The 11,592-nt window shown below is 37.0% G+C and overlaps 2 protein-coding genes across 4 annotated transcripts; one reads left to right on the top strand and one right to left on the bottom strand.

Moving 5' to 3' along the window:
- Positions 1 to 259: 259 nt before the first annotated feature.
- bbs10 (Bardet-Biedl syndrome 10) lies at positions 260 to 7,140 on the bottom strand. Of its 3 annotated transcripts, XM_087796580.1 has the most exons (6): positions 7,010 to 7,140; positions 6,806 to 6,907; positions 4,523 to 5,897; positions 3,960 to 4,159; positions 2,476 to 3,435; positions 260 to 1,401 (listed from the first exon to the last, which is right to left on the bottom strand). In XM_087796580.1, the coding sequence occupies exons 4-6, from the start codon at positions 4,154 to 4,156 to the stop codon at positions 720 to 722; spliced, it is 1,839 nt and encodes a 612-aa protein (XP_087652706.1). In that variant the 5' UTR covers positions 4,157 to 4,159; positions 4,523 to 5,897; positions 6,806 to 6,907; positions 7,010 to 7,140; the 3' UTR covers positions 260 to 719. The 3 variants fall into 3 exon arrangements, with proteins under 3 accessions (XP_087652706.1, XP_087652705.1, XP_087652707.1); XM_087796579.1 differs by having other exon boundaries at positions 3,960 to 5,897; XM_087796581.1 differs by lacking the exon at positions 260 to 1,401 and having other exon boundaries at positions 2,491 to 2,668; positions 2,757 to 3,435; positions 3,960 to 5,897.
- Positions 7,066 to 11,570, top strand: LOC148073811 (synaptotagmin-1-like). The gene is made up of 8 exons (XM_087796582.1): positions 7,066 to 7,201; positions 8,404 to 8,582; positions 8,781 to 8,894; positions 9,316 to 9,483; positions 9,546 to 9,713; positions 9,973 to 10,090; positions 10,516 to 10,649; positions 10,996 to 11,570. Exons 1-8 carry the CDS (start codon positions 7,066 to 7,068, stop codon positions 11,200 to 11,202), a joined length of 1,224 nt encoding a protein of 407 aa, XP_087652708.1. The 3' UTR covers positions 11,203 to 11,570.
- Positions 11,571 to 11,592: the final 22 nt, after the last annotated feature.

The following is an 11,592-nucleotide window of genomic DNA, read 5'->3' as shown; positions in this document are numbered from 1 at the left end:
AGGGGACAACAGCATGCAAAGTAAGGATTGTTAATTTGAAGGAAAATTAAATAAAATTATAAATAACTCAAATTATGTTCTGTTGGTATGTTGATACCTGTTTTAACATCCCTGCTCTTGCTTAATTCTTTAATTTACAGTATTGAGTATTTACATTTTTACAGTATTTAAAAAAAGAAAATCGAAGTAATATCACTAGTTTTCAATTGTTTATTTTTTTGATTAAACAATCCTTTTTTTTTTAGCTGAAGCTGAAATTTAAGAACTTTCTGAAGCAGAGTATGAACCAAGGACTGATACAAATTTTATGAGATTGGATTGAAGGATTGGAGAGGCTGGGGGAAACATCAAATATTGAGAAAATTGACAAAGGATGGAGAAAATCTGTTTCATGAAAAAAATAAATAGTTTTTTGTTGCCGATTTTACTTTATTTTAGGGAGTGCGTGTATGTGAATGTTTATTTTATGTTGATGTGCGTTGATTATGTAAATATGCAAGATAATCAGTGAAAAAAATAACAAAAAAAATGGATGTTGCTCCTTTATTTCTCCTTCTTTGAAGTAATTTTTGTAAGAAACGTGTTTTCCTAACACAGTCATCCCTGCATCCATGTGATAAAATTAGAGCACATATTAATAGTAGCAGAAATAGCTACACATCTTTCATCAATGTACCAAAAGTGTTGTTGCTTATTCTTCTCACACACACACACAAATGTTAGTCTTCGTCCTCTAGGACCTCCCAAGAAATGTTTGAGAGTCTATTTGTGCTTCTATGTATCACAGTGTGTGTTTGTACGATCGTATCAACCCGGAGGAGACTTCTGACACACTGCAGCACAGCCAAAACCAGCTTGTATTTACAGGAGACTGACTCAAGGCCGGGGTCCAACTCAAAAACATTCGACAGCATCTCACTTGTGGAACTTGTACATGATCTCAGGAATCTTGTTTGCATCTTTAAAAAATGTCTTTGGGAGTAAATCTGTCCGGGCACGCTCAGAAGGGCAGTTGCCAAGATCTTATAAACGTCAGGTTTCTCTGTGTTATTGTCAATTAAATTAGTCTGTACACGCTGCATGAGAGCATTGTACAAGAGAAACTCAAATGTCCCACCAGCATTTATGACCCAGGCTGGGTCCAAATCTTCAGTTGGGACAGAACTAGTAGAAGACTTGGCTGCTTCTTTCAGGCAGCTCCGGCCAGACTCCGATGTTTTCGCTAACGGAGAAGTTTGAGTTGAATCGAAGGACTCGCATGTTTTGAGCAGCATTCGAAGGGCGTCTTGAAACGCACATGAATACTGATCTGTTTGGCCTTCACCAGAACCACAGATGATAACGCTGTAAGCTTTAGCTTCCATGTGCTCTTCAGGGTCAGGAAAATCCACATGAACGTATCTGTAAAACGAAGAATTGTAGAGTAACCATTGTGAACACATTTCTGTGGATACATTTGTTGTCAGTTAAAACAATAAATTATGGCTCATTTTATTAAACATGTGCCTTTTTTTATTTTTTATAAACCAAGTTTCTAATTCCGTCAGATGATTAAAAACAGATCTGTTAATAGAAGTGTTTTAACTATCTAACGTAATGTAAATATCAACTTACCCTATTTTACTTCTAATTTTAATCATGAACAATTTCTCCATGCACAGAAAGTTAAACATAAAATGAGTAGTACCCAACATATGAATTTACAATCATATTAACCAATTGCAGAAAAGCTTTCCTATTGAAGTACCAGCTTGTAACATTTTACAAATTACTCCAAATGATCTCCTATAAATCTTCAAGAAATATTGAACATAAGAAAAGTAATATGTAATGAGGAGATTTTTATGAAACACCTTGTGTGTTACAGTGTGCTAAAGATTAACACGTTTTCTTTAAAAGAAATTACACAATACAAAGATTAACATTAAAAGCGATTTGAGGTGAGAAACTAATGTTTTTAGGTCATTAGTTTCTTACATTAAGTGACTGGCTTGTCTCACCTGTTTGATGGTTTTCAATGCAAAATAAAAATGGTGCAAGATTTGTAGAAAGACCATAATACGAGCATAATCAGATCTCTTGGACTCAAACTAAAAAGCTATTACTTTCATTTGGCAAACATGTTTACAAGATATCATCGAGTTGATAAAATCCTGACCAAAATACGTCACTATCAAACAATACAGATCTGGGCAAGGGGAGCTTGCGAAATATGGTTCCCTGCAGAATATAATTCCTAAACCAAGATTACATGGCAGATATGTTTTTGAACACAATCTGCTGCTTTTATGTTATTGCACAATATGCTTCGACCCTTTTTTACATTCTAAAATAAGATGAACTGCTGTTGCTATGGTTTTGTTGAAATTACCTTTAATGAAACAATACATTTAAAACGATATATTATAGCTAAGGAAATTATTGTTAATGATTCTACATCCTATATTTAAATGTGTAGGAAGAATGTTTACAAACCTATGCGCTCCGAGCACAACGGGTCTGCAGAACTTCAGGGTAGCGACATGCTCTGGTTGAATGCTTTCGTCGTCCAAGACTGGTTTGGTTTTGCTGAGGTGAGCAAAGAGGTTGAGCTCATCGTCACTTACACACTCCACAACACTCATGTCCTTCTGTGTGGCCAGAGCCAGAACTGCTTCAGATTGTTTGACTGCAGAAAGGAGAAAGGAGACTCCTAATTTCGACAAGGCTGCAAACACACATTCCAGTGTCGATTCACTCCATGCACCGAAACGTACAAGATTTCCTTCATCTGTCAGACCCGTTTGACCCGAGAGCTCTATGACATATTCAGTGCTCAGCATTTTCTTCTGCAGACATGTTGTAACAACCACAGCTTTCACTGGCTGGTCAGTGTGGTGGCACTGTGTTGCAAAGTCTCTGTGGATCACTTGTCCTTCAATCAAACGTGAGCAAGCGAGAGGAAAGCCTGATACGGGGGTGTGCAAAACAGCAAAGCTGTCACTCACAAACTGTAGGGAGAAGTGACATCCTTTAGAATATTTCACTTTCCAGTATGAAAGCAGTTTGCAGAGCAGATCAGCAACAAAATCACAGTGGCCACGACCCACACGGGTATGAAAAAACGAAGACAGCAACTTTTGAAGAGTATCTGTTCCAGCTGAGTCCGCCACTTTTCCAGTACAATCCTCCAACACAAGACAGTGACCATAGGGGACGACTTCTAGACAGATCAGATGCCAAAGATTCTGCAGGGCAAAGGTCAGCAACTCATCCGCCAATCGTCCGGCAGTGGCAGTCACTGCTCTTTCCCGGGAGGTAGCGGTGTTTGATATAGGATGTTCGTTCAAGGCTGTTGTTTGAATTCTCCTCAGTAATGAGGCTAGAAAAATGATGAATGTCTTTGTTCCATCCCCGGTATTTGTACCGTGATTCAAAGTGCACTCCACAACCATCCTGAAATCAAAACATTTGTTGAAAAAGTGTTACATGTGTTTTCCAAATTCAAACTTTGACCAACTTAATATGATTATTTTTAATGCAATTCACTAGGGTGTGATATCCATTATAATTTGAAAGTTAATATTGCACAATCTATTATAATGGGCCTATGGGGAAGATATCTGGGAGTGTGAATTGCGGTCTGCCAGAAAAATCACTGAGGGATAACATTCTTTTCGCATACCATGATGAAATTTCATTCATATTCAACTAATTTGTCAGTTGTTTGTATTGTATCGTTTACACTAACATCAATGTTCTATAACATATGCATAATAAATTATTATTTCAAACTTCTCGTGTCAATGTATTTAGATTGATTCTTTGCACAATGTTTCCAATATTAAAAATGTAAGGTATTTACAATTACATGAAGAATAGGATAAATGTGGTCATGTGTTAAAACGAGAAATGCCAGAAAAGAAACAAACAAAGCACCAAAATCATAGCGGTAAAAATGTGTCAAGAAAGAAGCGTACCGGGCAATTGGATTCTCCAGATGTAAAGCTGTGAGGATACGACTCCCACAGCGAGTCAACATCACCTGTCCTGTGTCCCGAGTGAACAGCACCTGACCTCCTTCGGGGCCAAAGCTGCGGAGAATGACAGACTCCAGGGTATCCACGGCCTGAACAACATGATTCAGATGTAGAACTTCAACCCTTGACATCCTCATTACCTGTGTGGAGTTAAAGAGACAGAAGTGACTTGAAATGCCTACAATAAAATGCTGCATGTAAGACTCAATATAGAAATGTGCTTATACCAAACAAAGATTTACGCAGCTGACATACGTAATACACACTAGGAAAAGTTACCCAACAAACAAAAACATGTAGCCTTTTTTAAGAATTTTAACAAAACTATAAAAAATAATGCATGATTTTGACATAGATGAACCTCACAATAGCTTATACCTCGAAGTGACCATGTTCTTTTAGCCGTGAATTTTATGGTAAAAGTTTCAAGTCATTGTTAATCATCCAAAAATGTCGGAGGAATGTTTAATTCTTAACAAAAAATATGGATTTAAGAGACTCACCCTCAGATCAGCTGCAGCGGAGCTTCTTTTCTGTATCCTGGATACGGCTCTTCTTCGTGAGTGTAATTCTCGAATAAAGTAAGAGTCGCCACCTAGCGTTAGATTATTTGCATTGCGTCCACACGACGTTCTTTGAGGCTATAGGTAGTATTAAAATTGTACTTATAATGTTTAATTGTTGTCAAATTGTCTCTTTTTCTTCTGTGATGTTTTCTCTCTGCTTTTACGAAGTGTCCTTAGAAGATTACTGTAAGCAAGTGCATAAATATATGCAGTATTCTTAATATCTGTAGTATTACCAAGATTATAGGCTCAAGTGTAAGAGCGTTCATGATTTTAGAGAATCAGTATTATTATATTGTTTGACATATTGTGCCTAACCTTAGATTAAGAAAAGGACTTTATAAAGCCATCAGGAGATCCACAAATACACATCATTAATTGTTTCTTATAGTGCCATTCCTTCAGGAACAGGATTATATTTCTTCATCTATTAAATGGCATGTCTTGAAGTTCACATAAATGGATCTTGGCAACTATTGACACTGTCCCCATCTATCCACTCTGTCATTCTCAAGACCACTTGTAAGTAAATAAGTAATTACTTGTGATGAATATTGATTGCAAAACACATTAGAGTTTTCAGCCTCTGCGATGTAAAAGGTCCTACATGAAGCATCTGGAAAATTAATATATTATTTTTAAAAAGAAAAAAAAAAATCCAACTAGGTAATTTTGGGTATCAGATGTCAAACTGCCCTCTACCCAGTCCTCTCTTTCTGTCCTTCCTTCTGTATCACTGCCCATCTCTGTTACCTCAAGGTGAAAGGGGCGGGGCCGGAACCTGATCTGTGGGATGCTGCAGAACCCACATCCTCACTTTCTAAATCTGGCATCATCACCTATACATAGACAACATAAGACAGATCTGCTGTTGCTGCGAGATTTACAGACGCTCACCAAGTGATGTCCGCGATGAATGTAAATGTTCTCCGCTGCTGAACTTTCAGTATGCTAACAAGCCTTTCCAAAAGTTGTGTCACTGCACTAATGAATATTAATGATTATTCAGTATGCAGTGGCCCGGGGAGGGTGACTTCTAGGGATGGGACGGAGGTCAAGAAAGGAGGAGCATGGAAAAGGCCAGCGGTCCCAGGAGATGTGGATAAACAGAAGTGTGAACATTGCACAGAGTGCGCGGGATGATCGAGCCACACTTCACTCAGCTCACTCGCCCCGGTGGTTGATCAAAGTTTGACACACTTGCACTCACCTTTTCCGGATGTCCTGTAAGACACAACAACAAGGGCGCTGACACTTTTCCCTCTTCACACTCTCCTCTGGATACCATCCATTCTTGCTGCTTCCCTTTTGTCTGTAAGGAAAATTTGTGATTAGAAGATCGACCGCTGGACATCAAGTACAGGTAAGCCAGATGACCTTTCAAATTATTGAGGTTTGAAAAAAATAAATGACATTTTATGTAAACGAACATATAATAAGATAATTTCCTTGACTCAGAAATAATTAAATAATTATCCTTTACCTTTATTGATTCAAACACACTACACAGCAAAAAGGTACGATACATTTTCATATACAATGATCAAATTTTCCTTTAATCTGAGAACTCCTGGATAACAAACATCTGGTGCTAAATTCAAATAGAGGATAATTGAAAAATTAAAACAATTATATAGGTTTTTAAAACTGTGATTCTGTCTGAAGATTTCTTTTGACGTTGATGCTGTTCCTTTGAAATTGCATTTTAATTCACAGTCAATTCGATATGGATGATCTTCAAATAATGAGGTAGTGGTTTGTTCAGGAACTATTAATGATTAATGATTAGTGTCCTTTAATTATTATTTGAATTCTTATTGAGCCTTTAAAGTTTAAACTATAACACACACACACACACACACACACACACACACACACACACACACACACACACACACACACACACACACACACACACACACACACACACACACACACACACACACACACACACACACACACACACACACACACGTACAAACTGTATATGCGATATATATACTGTATATATAGATATATCTATATATCTATATATACGCAGGTTTATATAATTTAGTTCAAGATCAAACATTTTTTAAAACGGGTCAGAAATCTCACAATATTTTACAGGTAATTAATTGTTTTTTTTTTACTTATCCGTCTAAAGTTCTGACCTTGATCCTCACCTGTGATTAAAGATCACAGGACCATGCGTGGTGATTAACATGCTCCGGTGCTTACCTTCACGTCAGCAGCTTTGGCAGCAACATATCCCATGTTTCGTTTTAGTGCCCAAGCAGCAGAAAATTGAGAAGCCATTTGACCCTGATTTTCACTCAATGTCTAAAGAAACAGTATCGGCGCAGAAACGTCAAATCAATCTTGCTTCTGTCCGAGTATAAGGTCGTATGGATTGTTATGTTTATACTGATTATCTTTACAAACCTTTTGTCCTGTCTTTTCCGCCCATTTAGTTTTGAGTACACGTAAAACCCAATATCATGACCGGGATCCGCCAAGCTGCTGGTCCGTCAGATACCTCAGTGCATTTCCCAAATGCCACCATCCAACCAGGTCAAAGCCAACCTGGGGGAAATAACACCAAAAAATTCATGAATGAACTGCCAAAAATCCACAGTGAGTAAACTAAATATATTTAATGCAACATGAAAGTGTCATTGCAGCTTTTGTCATTAGTCTTAAATATAGTACTTTACTATAAGTGTGAGGATTGTTCTATAAAGGAAACTGAGTTCAGACACAGTGATAACAGAAACTACACAAATGAAATGAAATGAAATAGAAAATAGACAGGATGATAATGATCCGAGCTTCTGTAGCAGCTTGAATCAAAAGCAATTTTTAAAATATGTTCTGATTACAGAGGTCTGCTATCGCTTTGTCACGACAAGTTTGGTTGAATCTCACAACCTTTTCCACTTTAGAAACCAAACACACATATCAAATATAAAATTAAATAAATCTTTGGTTCTTAGGAACACAACTAAGGTCCTTTAATCCACACAAGAGGAGATCTTTTTTTTTTGGCTTGTAAAAATCATCAACAGTTAAAAGAGATTTAAAATGAAAATCGACAAAAGACGCCCATTTACCTTCTTTTATACATTAATTATTAAACTTCTAAAAAATAATTGAAGTATAGACAACAAGAAATATAAAGAAAAAAACGTATTCTGGTGATATCTCATCATCGCATCTATCCATTCATCTATCCATCATCCATTTCATGATTGAAATCTTGTTTGTTTTAACCGGTTGAAATGAAGAGAGATCTCTGATTTCTCTCTTTGATTAAAGATGTAAAATACATTAAGCCAAGTAATCAGTAGTGACGTCAATCAAGAGCCAACTATGTATGGCTTATCAACTAATAAGAGCTTTTACATGGACTTGTATTATTTTGAGTAAATAATTTGGAAATTAGCTGTCGAAGCCTGCGGCTGTGTGGAAAGTCAATCTTGCCCCAGGAGGCACACAGACTTCTCCCACTGATGAAGACTCCAACTAAACTTTTAAAAACCAATTATCCAAAATATATTTAAGAAAAAGACAGCTTTTTCATTCTAATTAAAGTGAATTCAGTGTAGAGTAAAGGTTGTGAAAACAGACTAGTTTAAACTTGGAGAGAAATGACAGGGTATAAAGAAAAAAGTGCAGGTAGGGTGGAGACAAAATAATATTTGAAATGTTAAATATAATAAATCGTTAACTTGTGTTGAGTGTTTATTCAAATGTCTACCAGATGTTTGTTGGTTATTTTGACATCTTAAATCATAGTAAATTACTACTGACTGAAGTGTGTGATATGTGTCTCACAGTGCCGTCTTGGGCAGTAGCTGCTCTTTGCATCGTGTCGTTGTGTGCGCTGCTGTCCTGTGCCGCGTGTTTCTGGAAGAAATGCCTGAAAAAAGACAAGGACAAAGAAAAGGACAAGAAAAAAGAGAAAGAAAAAAGCAAGGGAGGCTCTGACACGGAAATGGATGGAGGTTACAAAGAGGTCCGACACACACATACGCAAACTCGCACACCTCCTGCAGATGTCCTGTCCTTGTATCACATCCAAGTCACCTCCAACCACCAAAACTGACAGCTGAAACAAGCATTTTTACAGATCCCACACACATTCTGTTGTCTTCCATTTGAAGATAAAGGAATTTGCATTCATCTCAATGTTAACTTGTGCATCTGTCTGCAGCCAGTGAAAAGCGAAAGTCAAAAGGAAACAGAACTCTCAGATAATGAGCCCAAAGAGGATGAAAAATTGGGCCGACTTCATTTCACACTGGACTACAATTTCACTGACAACACGGTGAGTTGATGCTAATCAGGTTCAAATCGCACAACAAACTTTGATCTTCATTTTAAAAAATACACTATATTTCCACCCTTTTTAACACTAATATTGAGGTTTTACAATCATTATGCTCTACCATTACTGTTTTCTGTACTGTTCACGAATAAAACCAGAGTACATTTTACAAAACTATAATAGGTCAGAAAGAAATTGCACTTAAAAATGCTAATGTAATCATAAGCTTCATCTTTGTCTATAAATCAAGTTGTGAATAGCAGTCACATGAAAATATTTGCATTAGTGACATTTATTTTCTAAATATTATTGTATCCCTAAATGTAATGAATAACAACCAATACTCACTAAAACACTATCGTCTTGAGAGTCTTATGAAGCCATGTTTAATATAATATCTGATTAATTCCTCTCATTTTAGTTGGTAGTTGGCATCCTTCAGGCAGCAGAGCTTCCTGCCATGGATGTCGGAGGAAGTTCGGATCCCTACGTTAAACTGTATTTACTCCCCGACAAGAAGAAAAAGTTTGAAACCAAAGTGCACCGAAAGACCCTGGAGCCCAACTTTAATGAGACCTTCACCTTTAAGGTATTTTAATAGAAATACTTTAATAGCAAATTGCATTTTTCAAACATACTTTTCGTGTTCAGGTACCGTACACGGAGTTGGGCGGGAAGACGCTTGTGATGACCGTATATGACTTTGACCGCTTCTCCAAACACGATGCCATCGGAGCAGTAAAGATCCTGATGAGCAGCGTGGACTTCAGCCAGTCTCTGCAGCAGTGGAGGGATCTGCAGAGGGCCGAGAAGGAGGAGGTGAGACCATACAGAGGGAGTAGAAATGATGTTCCATTTGTAAAACATCCAAGTATAATGAACACGTTTTAAAATGATAGTGATGTGAATTTGAGAGTCATTTTTCATCCATGTTTATCATAGTCGTCTGAAATAAATCTCTGTAATTTTGTAGAGTTAAATGAATGAACTACAGCTGCTTGATGGCTCACTAAAAGATTTGTTGCAGATGTGGCATATTTTTCCAGTGAAAAATACATTTTCGTTTTTTTTTTACCAGAGTGAGCGTTTAGGAGACATTTGCTTGTCCTTGAGGTACGTGCCAACTGCAGGGAAGCTGACAGTGGTGATTTTAGAAGCCAAAAACCTGAAGAAAATGGACGTGGGAGGATTATCAGGTGAGTGCAACATTCAAGAGTTATAAACACTATCCTTGCATTTCAAAGCATTCGGGTTTGAACTCAATAATGAAAATGACCAAAATGTTTAACACGGGCCAAGTTTCAAAATGTTCACACAGCATATAGTTTGTCTCTTCTGTAGCAGGCTCTAAAGATGTAAACATGCAATATCTGTCTACTTATACATGCTCATTGTAGTATACATGAGCCCTAACTTACTCAATTGCTGTTTCCTAATGCTTTCTTATTAAAGCACAAACATAAATTTGCATTTCCATCACCAAAACCTGATAAACTTTTGACATGCGTTAAAGATACATTTCTGTCTATATCCCTTTGATCACGAGTTTGCACGTTTCTTAAAGTTCTCATATTTTACAGAAATTAAATTTTCATTTTTACGCTTCTGTGTTCTCTCTCAGATCCTTATGTGAAGATTCACTTAATGCAGAATGGAAAAAGGCTCAAGAAAAAGAAAACGACGATAAAGAAAAACACACTCAACCCGTATTATAATGAGTCATTCAGCTTTGAAGTAACAACTGAACAAATAGAGGTAAGTTTTATCACATAAATGACAATGCTGAGTTTAAAAAACAAGTTTTTTTACAAAATATTCATCACTAGGAAAACTGCATAAAAAACCAAAGAGCATAACAGCAGTAGCAGTTTTCAACAAAGCTGTAATATTCAGGAAGATACATGGAAGTTGTTGCATAGTTTACTGAGAAGGAAATGATGCCAACTCAACCCTGAGGTCATGTAAGAGTTGAGGTTTGCAAAAGTGGGGTAGACTCTACTGCAACTTAACTTGTCAATAATTATGTTGATTTCCTTATGCTCTGTGCAGTCTCTATCGTGAGGATTTAATGAATGTTTTAATGATCTGTGTGTCTTAACAGAAAGTGCAGGTTGCAGTGACGGTGTTGGACTATGACAAGATTGGGAAAAACGATGCCATTGGAAAAGTGCTTCTGGGCGGCAGCATTGCTGGGACGGAGCAACGGCATTGGTCGGACATGCTGGCCAATCCTCGACGGCCCATCGCTCAGTGGCACAGCCTTCAATCGGAAGAGGACGTCAACGCACTTATGTCTAACAAGAAGTGAAAAAGTCAAGACATGACGTTGCTACTTTAAATAACATTGCACCAGTTATCTTAACTACCTCCAGTTTTACATTCATCCCCTTTCATATTTATGCAAAATAAACAATAAAAACTATTAATAACTAATCAACAATCATGGGCATTATATTATATATACTTTGATAGCTATCCATATGTGCTTTAACTGCTTAAAAAAAATCAGAAATGTGTAAAAAAAAAAGCTAATAAACTTGATGCACGTTTTGAAAAGTGTTGTTGAATGTATTTTGTTACCTGAAATAAAAATGCAATACGGGATCTATAAGCAGAAATGCCCTGTAGAGGGAGACAAACAACATTGTGCTGAGAAAAGCCTTTTATCAGGATCTAACAGTTCTAAAAATAAAACTTG

Source organism: Callionymus lyra, chromosome 8, assembly GCF_982586985.1.
Source record: "Callionymus lyra chromosome 8, fCalLyr1.hap1.1, whole genome shotgun sequence".
NCBI classification, from domain to species: Eukaryota; Metazoa; Chordata; class Actinopteri; order Syngnathiformes; family Callionymidae; genus Callionymus; species Callionymus lyra.
The sequence above is the reverse complement of the archived record's forward strand: the minus strand, read 5'-3'. Positions and strand labels throughout refer to the sequence as shown.

Coding starts and splice junctions, on each gene's coding strand:
- bbs10 (XM_087796579.1), bottom strand. CDS start 4,216: ATGCAGCATTTTATTGTAGGCATTTCAAGTCACTTCTGTCTCTTTAAC. Junction 3,436..3,959: donor CTGGAGAATCCAATTGCCCG/GTACGCTTCTTT, acceptor TTTTGATTTCAG/GATGGTTGTGGAGTGCACTT. Junction 1,402..2,475: donor GTTGTGCTCGGAGCGCATAG/GTTTGTAAACAT, acceptor TTCGTTTTACAG/ATACGTTCATGTGGATTTTC.
- LOC148073811 (XM_087796582.1), top strand. CDS start 7,066: ATGACCGGGATCCGCCAAGCTGCTGGTCCGTCAGATACCTCAGTGCAT. Junction 7,202..8,403: donor TGAACTGCCAAAAATCCACA/GTGAGTAAACTA, acceptor TGTGTCTCACAG/TGCCGTCTTGGGCAGTAGCT. Junction 10,091..10,515: donor GGACGTGGGAGGATTATCAG/GTGAGTGCAACA, acceptor GTTCTCTCTCAG/ATCCTTATGTGAAGATTCAC.